The sequence below is a fragment of the Stomoxys calcitrans genome, chromosome 1, assembly GCF_963082655.1.
Source record: "Stomoxys calcitrans chromosome 1, idStoCalc2.1, whole genome shotgun sequence".
NCBI classification, from domain to species: Eukaryota; Metazoa; Arthropoda; class Insecta; order Diptera; family Muscidae; genus Stomoxys; species Stomoxys calcitrans.
Window position 1 is genome coordinate 260,213,142 of NC_081552.1, and position 13,175 is coordinate 260,226,316.

The following is a 13,175-nucleotide window of genomic DNA, read 5'->3' on the forward strand; positions in this document are numbered from 1 at the left end:
GAAGCCACAATTTTTGTCCAATGTGGCTGAAATTTTGCACGTTGTGTTCTATTATGACTTCCAACAACTGTGCCAAAAATGGTCCAAATCGGTCTATAACCCGATATAGCTCCCATATAAACCGATCTCTCGATTTGACTTCTTGAGCTCCTAGAAGCCACAATTTTTGTCCAATTTGGCTGAAATTTTGCACGTTGTGTTCTATTATGACTTCCAACAACTGTGCCAAAAACGGTCCAAATCGGTCTATAACCCGATATAGCTCCCATATAAACCGATCTCTCGATTTGACTTCTTGAGCTCCTAGAAGCCACAATTTTTGTCCAATTTGGCTGAAATTTTGCACGTTGTTTTCTATTATGACTTCCAACAACTGTGCCAAAAACGGTCCAAATCGGTCTATAACCCGATATAGCTCCCATATAAACCGATCTCTCGATTTGACTTCTTAAGCCCCTGGAAGCCACAATTTTTGTTCGATTTGGCTAAAATTTTGCACGTAGTGTTCTATTATGACTTCCAACAACTGTGTCAAGTGCGGTTCCAATCGGTCTATAACCTGACATAGCTCCCGTATAAACCGATCTCCCGATTTGACTTCTTGAGTCCTTACCAGCCGCAATTTTTGTCCGATTTGGCTGAAATTTTGTATGCGGTGTTCTGTTTCGAATTCCAACAACTGTGCCAAATACTCTCCAAATCAATCTACAGCATGATATATCTCCCATGTAAATCGGTCTCTCGATCATCCTTGTTCGGTTCCTAGAAACTTTAATTTTTCCTGATTTGACAGAAGTTTGGTAACCCACCAGCAGAATCCATGGTGGTGGGTTACCAAGATTCGGCCCGACCGAATTTAGCACGCTTTATTTGTTTCAATTTAGCCCAGATCGGTCGAGATTTGGGTAAATTTGCCACATAGACCTATCTCTCGATTTAAGGTCGAGAGGCGCATTTGATATCAGATTTCGCTGAAATTTCGCTTAAGCCGCCGTAGCGCAGGGGTTAGCATGTCCGCCTATGACACTGGATGCCTGAATTCGAATCCTGGCGAGACCATCAGAAAAAATTTGTCCGCGGTGGTTTCCCCTCCTAATGCTGGCAACATTTATGAGGTACTATGCCATGTAAAACTTCTCTCCAAAGAGGTGTCGCACTGCGGCACGCCATTCGGGCTCGGCTATAAAAAGGCCCCTTATCATTGAGCTTAAACTTGAATCGGACTGCACTCATTGATATGTGAGTAGTTTGCCCCTGTTCCTTAGTGGAATGTTCATGGGCAAAATTTGCATTTTTGCATTGATAGGCTTTTCGACAAGCGTGTCCTTTATGGTTCAGATCGGTCTATATTTGGCTATAGCTGCCAACAAGACCAATATTGAACTAAAATTGAACAGTGACTTGTATTTTTTAGATCACTCAATGTTCTTGCCGAATTTGGTACAAATCGAATCATATTTGTATATAGGTGCCTTGGGTGTCTAAATAATGCATTTTTCACCGGTATATGACAAAAGGTGGTTTACATATATACTCCAAGTGGTGGGCATCCAAAGTTCGGCCCGAACGAATTTATTGCCTTTTTTAGATATTTTGTGTTCAATAAACATTTCACACATAAAGAGTTTTTTTGAAGCCTATGACATAGCCATTTGGCTTTAACCTATACATGCACCCCAATGTCAACTCTCCCAATTATGCATTTGGAGTGTTCGTGCTCTCAAAAGCGTAAAAGTACTCGCCCAATTGATTGCCGCCAGTTGTAATTGATTGTAATGGATTGAACAGACACGTCTCAATTAAGGGTCATCTGATTGTTCACTGAGCTGTGAGATGGCAATTCAAGGCAACCGATAGATGTGTATGGTGTAATTGGACTTTGCACGCTCACTAACCCCCATGGACGTCGATGTCAACTCAATTCACACATTCGAGGGTGGGAATGTCATAAAAATTATATCTGATGCCAATTAAAACGGTGGTGTTTATGAGAAGCAAAAAATTAGTCTGCTTTGCCAGCTTGCACAAGATCTTATGTGGCCCACAAAGCATTGGCGCTACCTAATCTTTCGTCTTTGTGCTGAGCCATGACAGAATCTAATCTTGTTGGCTTTAAGGATTGCCATTTAAGAAACAATTTGTGCAATTTTGCTTTAAGGCATCTGTCTGAATATTTATCTTATGAAATAAGTATACATGGATATATGCCACATACATTAGAGTGTCCCAAAAAACAAAAAAAGAATTTTTTGAAAAGCATACCCTCCATTTTTCCCAATAAGCAAAATACGAAATATTATGGCTATCGGTTAACGATAACCCGTGCCGCCACGAAATCTTAAGTGGGATAAAGTGTTTTTTAATGCATCTACACGCAAAAAACTAATTCGTTTGACATAAAGAAAATTTTCGCCAAATAAACTTATTTTCTATCGGTTAACGATAACCCGTGCCGCCACGACGTCTGCGAGTTGGATATAGTGCTTCTTAATGAATCTACATGCAAAGAAAAATAATTCGTTTGACATAAAGAAATTGTCGCCAAATAAACTTCTTTTCTGAAAAACGTTGGACTTTGTTTACGATAAAAGTACATGTTTTTGTGATAAATTCTTGCAATAATATGTTATAGAAAGTTTTTGTTTTACCCCGGCAATATTGGTCTACGAATTTAAGTTTGGATGTAAGGTGTGCTACAGATCGGTCTATATGGCAGCTATATCTAAATATAGTCCGATCTGGACCATATTAAGGTCAGATGTCGGGGGGACTAAAGCTACTCACTGTTTCAAATTTCAGCAAAATCGGTTAAAAAAATAAACTTTCATGGGCTTCAGAACCTTTATTGGCAGATCGGCCTATATGGCAGCTATATCCATATATAGTCCGATCGGGACCATATTTGGGTCCTATGTTGGGAGGCCTAAAACTACTCACTGTTTCAAATTTCAGCAAAATCGGGTGATAAATAAAACTTTTATGGGCTTCAGACCCTTTATCGGCAGATCGGCCTATATGGCAGCTATATCTATTTATAGTCCGATCTTGACCACATTTGGGTCAGATATCGGGAGGCGTAAATCTACTCACTGTTTCAAATTTCAGCAAAATCCGGAAAAAAATAAAGCATTTATAGGTATTAGGCCCTTTATAGTCAGATCGGTCTATATAGCAGCTGTATCCAAACATGGTCCGATTTGGCCCGTTCAAGAACTTAACCAGCGTGCATCAAAAAGACGTATCTGTGCCCAATTTCAGCTCAATATCTCAATATTTCGCCATAATATTTCGTATTTTGCTTATGGGGATCCAAAGGAAAAAAAAAATTGGAGGCTATGCGTTTCTCTATTTGAAAAAAATAGTAAAAAAATCTCCTTTACAGCATGGGACAGTCTAACATACATACATATGCATGAATTTATATCACTGAATTCATACGTGAGAGTGCTTAGGTAGATGCCTGTTAACCTTCTTATCTTACCCATGGCCCAACTGGCAATGGGGCTTCTACCATCCTATGTTCGTCCTGGGTGACTTGGTGTGGCTGCCTGTTATTTTTTTTCCCAAGCATTTGTATCCTCAAGGTATTTGCTTGCTTACAAGCATTTTGGGTTTTAAGACCACAGAAGGTATCCTTACAGAGGAAATGCTTTAATTTCAGCTCAAGTGATGCTCTTTTATTTTCATATATTTATTTATTTTTTTTTTTTATGTAACGAATAAAAATTTCATTATCCTTCTCTGGCGGTTGGAAATATTTGGTTCGTTATGTGGTCGGAGAGCTTAAGACATCAGAGTGTGTCACAATGGTGTTAGTTAAGGCTACAACCATAGCATTGATAACCCTCAATACAATGGTTTTCAAATATATGAAACTTTAAATTATTTCAAGGTGATTACTTTAGTGAGGGAATCACGTTAAAGAAAGAAAATATTTTAGCTCAATGTAATATTTTAAGGGGGCCACCGTTGTGCGGAGGTTAGCATGTCAGCCTATGAAGCGCAACGCCTGAGTTTGAATCCTGGCGAGAATATTTGAAAACATTTCAGCGGTGGTTATCTTCTCCTAATGTTGGCGACATTTGTGAAGTAGTTTGTTATGTTAAAACTTCTTCCTAAAGAGGTGTCGCTCTGCGGTACGCCGGAGGCTCCTTATCGGTCCAGATTTGCAAAAAAATGTCAAAGAGCCTAACACAACTCACTGTTCCAAATTTCGGCGACATCGGACAATAAATGCAACTTTTATGGGCTCAAAACCCTAAATCGAGAGATCGGTCTATATGGTAGCTATATTCAAATCTGGACCGATCTGAGCCAAATTGACGAGGAATGTCGACGGGCCTAACACAACTCACTGTCCCAAATATCAGCAAAATCGAACAATAAATACGAACATAAATCGGCTGATCGGTCTATATGGCAGCTATATCCAAATCTGAACTGATCTGAGCCAACTCGAAGAAGGATATCGAAGGGCCTAATACAACTCACTGTACCAAATTTCAGCAAAATCGAACAATAAATGCGCCATTTATGGCTCCAAACCTTAAACCGAGAGATCGGTCTATATGGCAGCCATAGCTAAATCTAGACCGATCTGAGCCAAGTCGAAGAAGGACGTCGAAGGGTCTAACAAAACTCATTGACCCACATTTCAGCGACATCGGACAATAAATGCGCCTTTTATGGCCCCAAAACCTAAAATCGAGAGATCGGTCTATATGGCAGCCATATCCAAATCTAGACCGATCTGTTTTATATTGCAGAAATATGTCAAGGGGCTTAACTGAACTCACCGTCTCAAATTTTAGCAAAATATGACAATAAATATGACTTTTATGGGCCCAAAACCTTAAATCGAGAGATCGCTCTATATAGCAGCTGTATCCAAATCTAGACGGATCTGAGCCAAATTAAAGAGGAATTTCGAGGGCTTAACACAACTCACTGTCCCAAATTTCAGCAAAATCGTACAATAAATGCGCTTTTTATGGCCCCAAAACCTAAAACCGAGAGATCGGTCTATATGGCCATATCCAAATCTGGACCGATCTGGGCCATATTAAAGAAGAATGTCGAAAGGCCTAACACAACTCACTGTCCCAAATTTCAGCAAAATCGGATAATAAATGTGGCTTTTATGGGCCTAAGACCCTTAATCGGAGGATCGGTCTATATGACAGCTATATCCAAATCTGGACCGATCTCAGCCATATCGAAGAAGGATGTCGAAAAGCCTAACACAACTCACTGTCCCAAATTTCAGCAAAATCGGACAGTAAATGCGCCTTTTATGGGGCAAAGATTTTAAATCGAGATATCGGTCTATATTGCAGCTATATCCAAATTTGGACCGATCTGGTTCAAGTTGCAAAAAAAATGTCGAAGAGCCTAACACAACTCACTGTCCTAAATGTTGGCAAAATCAGACAATAAATGCGTCTTTTATGGGCCTAAGGCCCTAAATCATCGGATCGGTCTATATGGCAGCTATATCCACATTTGGACCGATCTTGGCCAAATTGAAGAAAGATGTCAAAGAGCCTAACACAACTCATTGTCCCAAATTTTGGTAAAATCGGATAGTAAATGTGGCTTTTATATGCCTATGACCCAATTCGGCGGATCGGTCTATGAGGGGGCTATATCAAGATATAGTCCGATATAGGCCATCTTCGAAATTTATCTGCTTATGGGCACAAATAACTCTATTTTTAAAGACTGTAGCGAGATTTTAGAGAGACAGACGGAAGGACATGCACAGTTTCTTTTTTTGTAAGTAGTTAAAGTTCGAAGATGGCCTATATCGGACTATATCTTCATATAGGCCCCATATAGACCGATCCGCCGATTTGGTTTTTTAGGCCCATAAAAAACCACATTTATTATCCGATTTTGCGCCGAATTGGGTCATAGGCATATAAAAGCCACATTTATTATCCAATTTTGCTGAAATTCGGGACAGTGAGTTGTATTAGGCCTTTCGACATTCTTCTTTAATATGGCCCAGATCGGTCCAGATTTGGGTGTAGCTGCCATATAGACCGATCTCTTGATTTAAGGTTTTTGGGCCATAAAAGGCGCATTTATTGTCCGATTTCACCGAAATTTGGGACAGTGAGTTGTGTTAGGCTCTTCGACATTTCTCTGAAACTTTGCCCAAATTGGTATAGATTTGGATATAGTTGCCATATAAATCGTTATCTCGATTTAAAGTCTTGGCCCCATATAAGGCGCAAATTCGGCCCTGCCGAACTTCACTCCTTTTTTCTTGTCTATCATCCTTTCCTTTACTTTGTTTGCCTTAAGAGAGGCACCGGGAAAAGAACGTGACAAATGTGATGCATAGTAGAGGGTATATAAGATTCGGCCCGGCCGAATCTTTGCACTTTTTTACTTGTTTTTTAAATGTTTTTTGCTTTGCTATAATTTCCATAGAGCAATCAACTGATGGCCTTTAGGTATTCAATATCCTGTTAATATTCCATTTTATCAATTATAATTTTTTGATATATAAAGAAAATGCAAAAATGCATTTTTTTGTTTTGTTTTCTGGTTAACAGTAGGAGCAGGTAAAAGCAGTGTGGGTTATTGCAATTACATGCTTCACCAAAATTATTTGTTTTATTTCTCACTCGCTTGTAAAATTGCTAATGTAATTACATTGCTGAAGGATTAATGGTGTTTTAATAGGTACTTTGTAATGTGTGCAGTACTTTGTGAAATATGAGGTTGCCTTTTATTGTATGCTAAAGTAGGGATATAAAATTTATCAGCTGGTATCATCTCATACACAAACACTTTAATCATTGAAATCAGGAAATTTAAACAAATTTGGAAAATTTCCTTTCCTTCCCAATTTAAAGTGATTTGCCTGAATGAATTGCCCCTCAACAATACTACTTTAATTTGTGATAAATGTGTTTTTTTTTCTTATAGAAAATTAAGTTATTATTATGTTTCTGCTCACCTGTTAATGGCCTTAATTTTTTTTTGTGGTTTTCCTTTATTTTCTTTTTGTTTTGTGAAAAAAAAAAAACAGAATACTCACAGCTTGAACCGCAATGATGACCCTGAAGCTGGTGGTGCTGCTGCCAACGGTATGCTGAAATTTGGCTGGATTAAAGGCGTCCTTGTGCGATGCCTTCTCAACATTTGGGGTGTCATGTTGTTCTTGCGTCTCAGTTGGGTGGTGGGTCAAGCGGGCATATTTGAGGGGTTTGTCCTGATTTTAACCACAACAGTTGTTACCAGCATCACTGCACTCTCCATGTCGGCGATTAGTACAAATGGTGTCATCAAGGGAGGTGAGTATCAAAGTTGGTAAATATAATCGCTGCAGGTTCATGTATACATGGGCATATGGGATATTGCCCTTGCCGCTGAAGGAATTCCTCGGGTCGATCCGGTATGAACCACCGGCTGCCATGGGTTTGGTGTTGTTGAAGTGTTTATGTATTGTGTTGTTGAACAAGGCAATACTTAAAGCTGAGGAAAATAAAATAATTCAAAAATTTTTAATAACCTGACGAAAGCTGTGGCCACTACATTAAATTTGAAGTCAAGAAGTCAAGTCCCCAGATCGGTTTAAATGATAGCTATATCAGGTTAAAGATTGATTTGAACCATACTCGGCACAGTTTTTGGCTATCATAACGAAATACTTCGCACAAAATTTTATTCAAATCGGATAAGAATTGCGCCCTCTAGTGGCTCAAAAAGTCAAGATTCAACATCGGTTTATATGGCACCTATATCAGGTTATTGACCGATTTGAACCTAATTTAGCGCAGTGGTTGGAAGTCATGGTGAAACACGTCGTGCAAAATTTCATTCCAATCGGATAAGAATTGCGCCCTCTAGAGGCTCAAGAAGTCAAGACCCAAGATCGGTTTATATGGTAGCTATATCAGGTTATGAACCGATTTGAACCATACGTGACACAGTTGTTGTATATCACAAAACAAAACACGTTGTGTAAAATTTCATTCCAATCGGATAAGAATTGCGCCATCTAGAGGCTCAAGAAGTCAAGACCCAAGATCGGTCTATAGGCCAGCATTACGCATGGATCAAAGCTAGACGACAGTACGGGTTTAGGGCCCAGAGACTGAGTTCTATTTTGGGCTGCCTCACCATTTCACGGTTGTGAAAGAGGAAATCCGCGCGATCACAGAATGCATGAGGTGGAGCAATATTAACGCGAGGACGTTGAGTGTAAATATCTTTAAGGTTGGTAAGTTGACGATAACAACCAGGACGTTAAGGTCATGGACTGAGGATGCCAAAATACGCATTGTTTGGCAGCCGGGCCATAGCGGAGTAAGAGGTATTGAAGCAGCAGACGGCGGGGTAGGCTAGAAGCCTTTCGGGGCCTTGACTAACGGACACTGTGGAAGAGCACAACGGTCGTTATGACGACAAAAATCCAATGGGGAGATTCGGATCATTTAAATACTAGGCTATTACTGAAAGGTAAGAGTAAGAAACAGGTCAGTATAACTACCGAAGTATCATAACGGGACACATAGGACTACGAGCTCACATATGCGAAATCAATGCGGCAAGTGATAGCATGTGTAGGGCATGCGAGGAAATGATGAGACATTGTAGCATTTCCTATGTCATTGCACGGCCTTCGCGACTAAAAGACACTGGCACTAAGGTGGGTACACAATACCAGACATCGACCAACTTAGATTAGGGATTTTGTAGGAAGCACTTTGAATTTCTTTTTCGAGGTTACTTTTTAGTATTTAGATTGCACAACAAGCCAATTACTGGCTAAGGTGTATGTCCATAGTGGTATGGGCGGATTAATATCCACACCCTCTTTTCAACCGAACCTAACTTTTCGGGGTTACATTTCGGTATTTACAGCTCACGACAAGCCGATCACTGGCTAAGGTGAATGTCCATGTGAAGAATTATAGTCCGCAATCTCTGAGTCAACCAAACTCAACCACCTGTATCTGTCTCTGCCTTTACCAAAGGCAAATACTCGGTTTGATGTTTAAATCTTTGGTAGAATTTCCGCACTTTGTTTTGACTTCCGATATCTCTCCACTTCTCTTTGGTTTTTGTGGAATATACATTACTCCTCTCCCTACTTTCCTCCCTCGCCAGGAGGGTTGCTATGGACTGCAGGGCATTCAGTGGCATTTTGTCATTCCTGGTCGTATCACGATTTCCTTGAGGGAGGTGTTTAGTTCTCAAGTGCGGATTTTCTAGTCCCTTTTCATGGAGCATTGTGCTATTGCGCCGCTATTGTGACTGAGAGTATGTTCTTCCAGCAAATTGGCAAGTTGTGTTTGCAGCTTTAAATGGCTGCAACCAAATTGGATTAAATTTGAGGTCAAGTAAATGGTTAGGGAATGTCTTCGAACGTTTCCTCGTGGCTGCAGAATTTTCAAAATTTTCAGCCCAAAATATTTTTCCTGCCTATTTTAGCATTAAAATCTCCTAGGACATTTTAAATCGCAACAGCGTTCATAGGCTACTCGCCTTGTCTTATGTGGCGGTGTGTGCACATACAAGACTGATGTAGAATATTTTGGCCTTTATGCGTATTGTGGCCAAAGCTTCTTATACCGGTGTATATCTGGGGATAAGGAGTTTTAATCTATAACTAACCAAAAATATACAGCCTTATTCATTCTTTGTATATTAACATCTATAATGTAAGGTGTGAGCTTTCGGCATTGTTGTGATGTAAAGAACGCGAAAATTTGCAAAAAATAATTGCTTTGTTGAATTCTCGCAGCTATGGAAATACCCATATACAAAGTAGCTCTTCATTCAATGGCAAAGGTAATGATTTTATGACATGAATTCGAAATGTCACAACAGGTATTATATTCCCAAGGTATTGCTAATGTGGTGATGGCACTGACATAAAGCTGGAGATGAACATTTTTTAACATTTATTTTTACATCTTTTTTTTTTGTTGTGGCTAAAGTGGCATTTTGAAGAATTTGGAGAGAAAACCATCAAACGTTATTTCCAAATACTACATAAATAAATTATTCAGAACGCATGTTGGCTTCAATGGGCAATGTTTGCAAAATGAAAAGCAACTACCTTGGCACATTAATGGAAGAGATATCTTAACATCCAACTCCCTAAATTAAACGAAATATTATTGTGCAAAAGAATTTGTTGAAGCAAGAGGAAAGGAGGAACAAGTAAAAAGGCGTTAAGTTCGGCCGGGCCGAACTTTGGATACCGACCACCTCGGGTATATATGTAAAACACCTTCCATCAAAATTCGGTGAAAATTCCATACGTTATGCCCCATAGCAGTTATATCGAAATATGTTCCGATTTGGACCAAATACTAAAAAGGACAATAGCTTTATCTAAAAATAAACCGATCTGAACCATATACCACACGGATGTCGAAAATCCCAACATAAGTCACAGTGTCAAATTTCAGTGAAATCGGATTATAAATGCGCCTTTTATGGGGCCAAGGCTTTAAATCGAGATATCGGTCTACATGGCAGCTATATCCAAATCTGACGGATTTGGGCCACGTTGCAGAAAAATGTCGAAGAGTCTAACACAAGTCACTGTCCCAAATTTCAGCAAAATCTGAAAATAAATGTGGCTTTTGTGGGTCTAAGACCCTAAATCGGAGGATCGGTCTATATGACAGCTATATCCAAATCTGAACCGATCTGGGCCAAATAGAAGAAGGACATCGAAGAGCCTAACTAGCCTCACTTTCTCAGATTTCAGCGATATCGGGAAAGAAATGCGCCTTTTATGGCCCCAAAACCTAAAACCGAGAGATCGGTCTATATGGAAGCTATATCCAAATGAGAGCCGATCTGTGCCATATTGCAGAAGTATATCAAGGGGCTTTACTTACCTCACTGTCCCAAATTTCAGCAAAATCGGATAATAAATGTGGCTTCTATGGGCCTAAGACCCTAAATCGGAGGATCGGTCTATATGGCAGCTATACCCAAATCTGGGTCGATCTAGGCCAAATTGAAGAGAGATATCGGGAGGCTTAACACAAGTCACTGTCCCAAATTTCAGCTAAATCTGATAATAAATTTGGCTTTTGTGGGTCTAAAACCCTAAATCGGAGGATCGGTCTATATGACAGCTATATTCAAATCTGAACCGATCTGGGCCAAATAGAAGAAGGTCATCGAAGAGCCTAACTAGACTCACTGTCTCAGATTTCAGCGATATCGGGCAAGAAATGCGCCTTTTATGGCCCCAAAACTTAAAACCTAGAGATCGGTATATATGGCAGCTATATACAAATCAGAGCCGATCTGTGCCATATTGCAGAAGTATAACAAGGGGCTTTATTTACCTCACTGTCCCAAATTTCAGCAAAATCGGATAATAAATGTGGCTTTTATGGGTCTAAGACCCTACATCGGAGGATCGGTCTATATGGCAGCTATATCTAAATCTGGACCGATCTGTGCCATATTGCAGAAGTATATCCAGGGGCTTAACATAACTCATTGTTCCAAATTTCGGCGACATCGGACAATAAATGCGCCTTTAATGGGCCTAAAACATTAAATCGAGAGATCGGTCTATATGGCAGCTATATCCAAATCTGGACCGATCTGAGCCAAACCGATCTGAGCCGAAGGGCCTAAAGCAACTCACTGTCTTAATCTGATTAGCAAAATCTGATAATAAATGTGGCTTTTATGGGCCTAAGACCCTAAATCGGAGGATCGGTCTGAATGGCAGCTATATTCAAATCTGAACCGATCTGGGCCAAATTGAAGAAGGACATCGAAGAGCCTAACTAGACTCACTGTCTCAGATTTCAGCGATATCGGGCAAGAAATGCGCCTTTTATGGCCCCAAAACTTAAAACCTAGAGATCGGTATATATGGCAGCTATATACAAATCAGAGCCGATCTGTGCCATATTGCAGAAGTATAACAAGGGGCTTTATTTACCTCACTGTCCCAAATTTCAGCAAAATCGGATAATAAATGTGGCTTTTATGGGTCTAAGACCCTACATCGGAGGATCGGTCTATATGGCAGCTATATCTAAATCTGGACCGATCTGTGCCATATTGCAGAAGTATATCCAGGGGCTTAACATAACTCATTGTTCCAAATTTCGGCGACATCGGACAATAAATGCGCCTTTAATGGGCCTAAAACATTAAATCGAGAGATCGGTCTATATGGCAGCTATATCCAAATCTGGACCGATCTGAGCCAAACCGATCTGAGCCGAAGGGCCTAAAGCAACTCACTGTCTTAATCTGATTAGCAAAATCTGATAATAAATGTGGCTTTTATGGGCCTAAGACCCTAAATCGGAGGATCGGTCTGAATGGCAGCTATATTCAAATCTGAACCGATCTGGGCCAAATTGAAGAAGGACATCGAAGAGCCTAACTAGACTCACTGTCTCAGATTTCAGCGACATCGGGTAAGAAATGCGCCTTTTATGGCCCCAAAAACCTAAAACCGAGAGATCGGTCTATATGGCAGCTATATCCAAATCTGGGCCGATCTGTACCATATTGTAGAAATATATCCAGGGGCTTAACATAACTCATTGTCCCAAATTTGGGCGCAATCGGCCAAAAAATTTGCCTTTTATAGGCCCAAAACCTTAAATCGAGAGATCGGGCTATATAGCAGCTATATTCAAATTTAAACCGATCTGGGCCAAATTGACGAAGGATGTCAAAGGGCCTAACACAGCTCACTGTCTCAATTTTCAGCAAAACCTGATACTAATTGTGCCTTTTATGGCCTGAAAACCTAAAACCGAGAAATCGGTCTAAATCCCAGCTATATCCAAATCTGAACCGATCTGTGCCATATTGCAGAAGAATATCGAGGGGTTTAACTTAACTCGACGTCCTAATTTTCGCCGACATTGGACAATAAATGCGCCTTTTATGGGCCCAAAGCCTTAAATCGAGAAATCGGTCTATATGGCAGCTATATCCAAATCTGAACCGATCTGAGCCAAACTGGAAAAGGATGTCGAAGGGCCTAAAGCAACTCACTGTCTTAAATTTTAGCAAAATCTGATAATAAATGTGGCTTTTATGGGCCTAAGACCCTAAATCGGAGGATCGGTCTATATGGCAGCTATATTCAAATCTGAACCGATCTGGGCCAAATTGAAGAAGGACATCGAAGAGCCTAACTTAACTCACTG

General features: G+C 40.1%; 1 protein-coding gene across 2 annotated transcripts in view; it reads left to right on the forward strand.

The window, feature by feature from the left end:
* Positions 1–13,175, forward strand: part of LOC106091665 (bumetanide-sensitive sodium-(potassium)-chloride cotransporter) — a 214,958-nt gene that overhangs the window by 126,400 nt on the left and 75,383 nt on the right. For both annotated transcript variants that reach the window (XM_013258268.2, XM_013258271.2), the window contains exon 6: positions 7,043–7,307. In XM_013258268.2, coding sequence (XP_013113722.2) covers positions 7,043–7,307 — 265 coding nt within the window. The remainder of the gene's footprint in view (positions 1–7,042; positions 7,308–13,175) is intronic.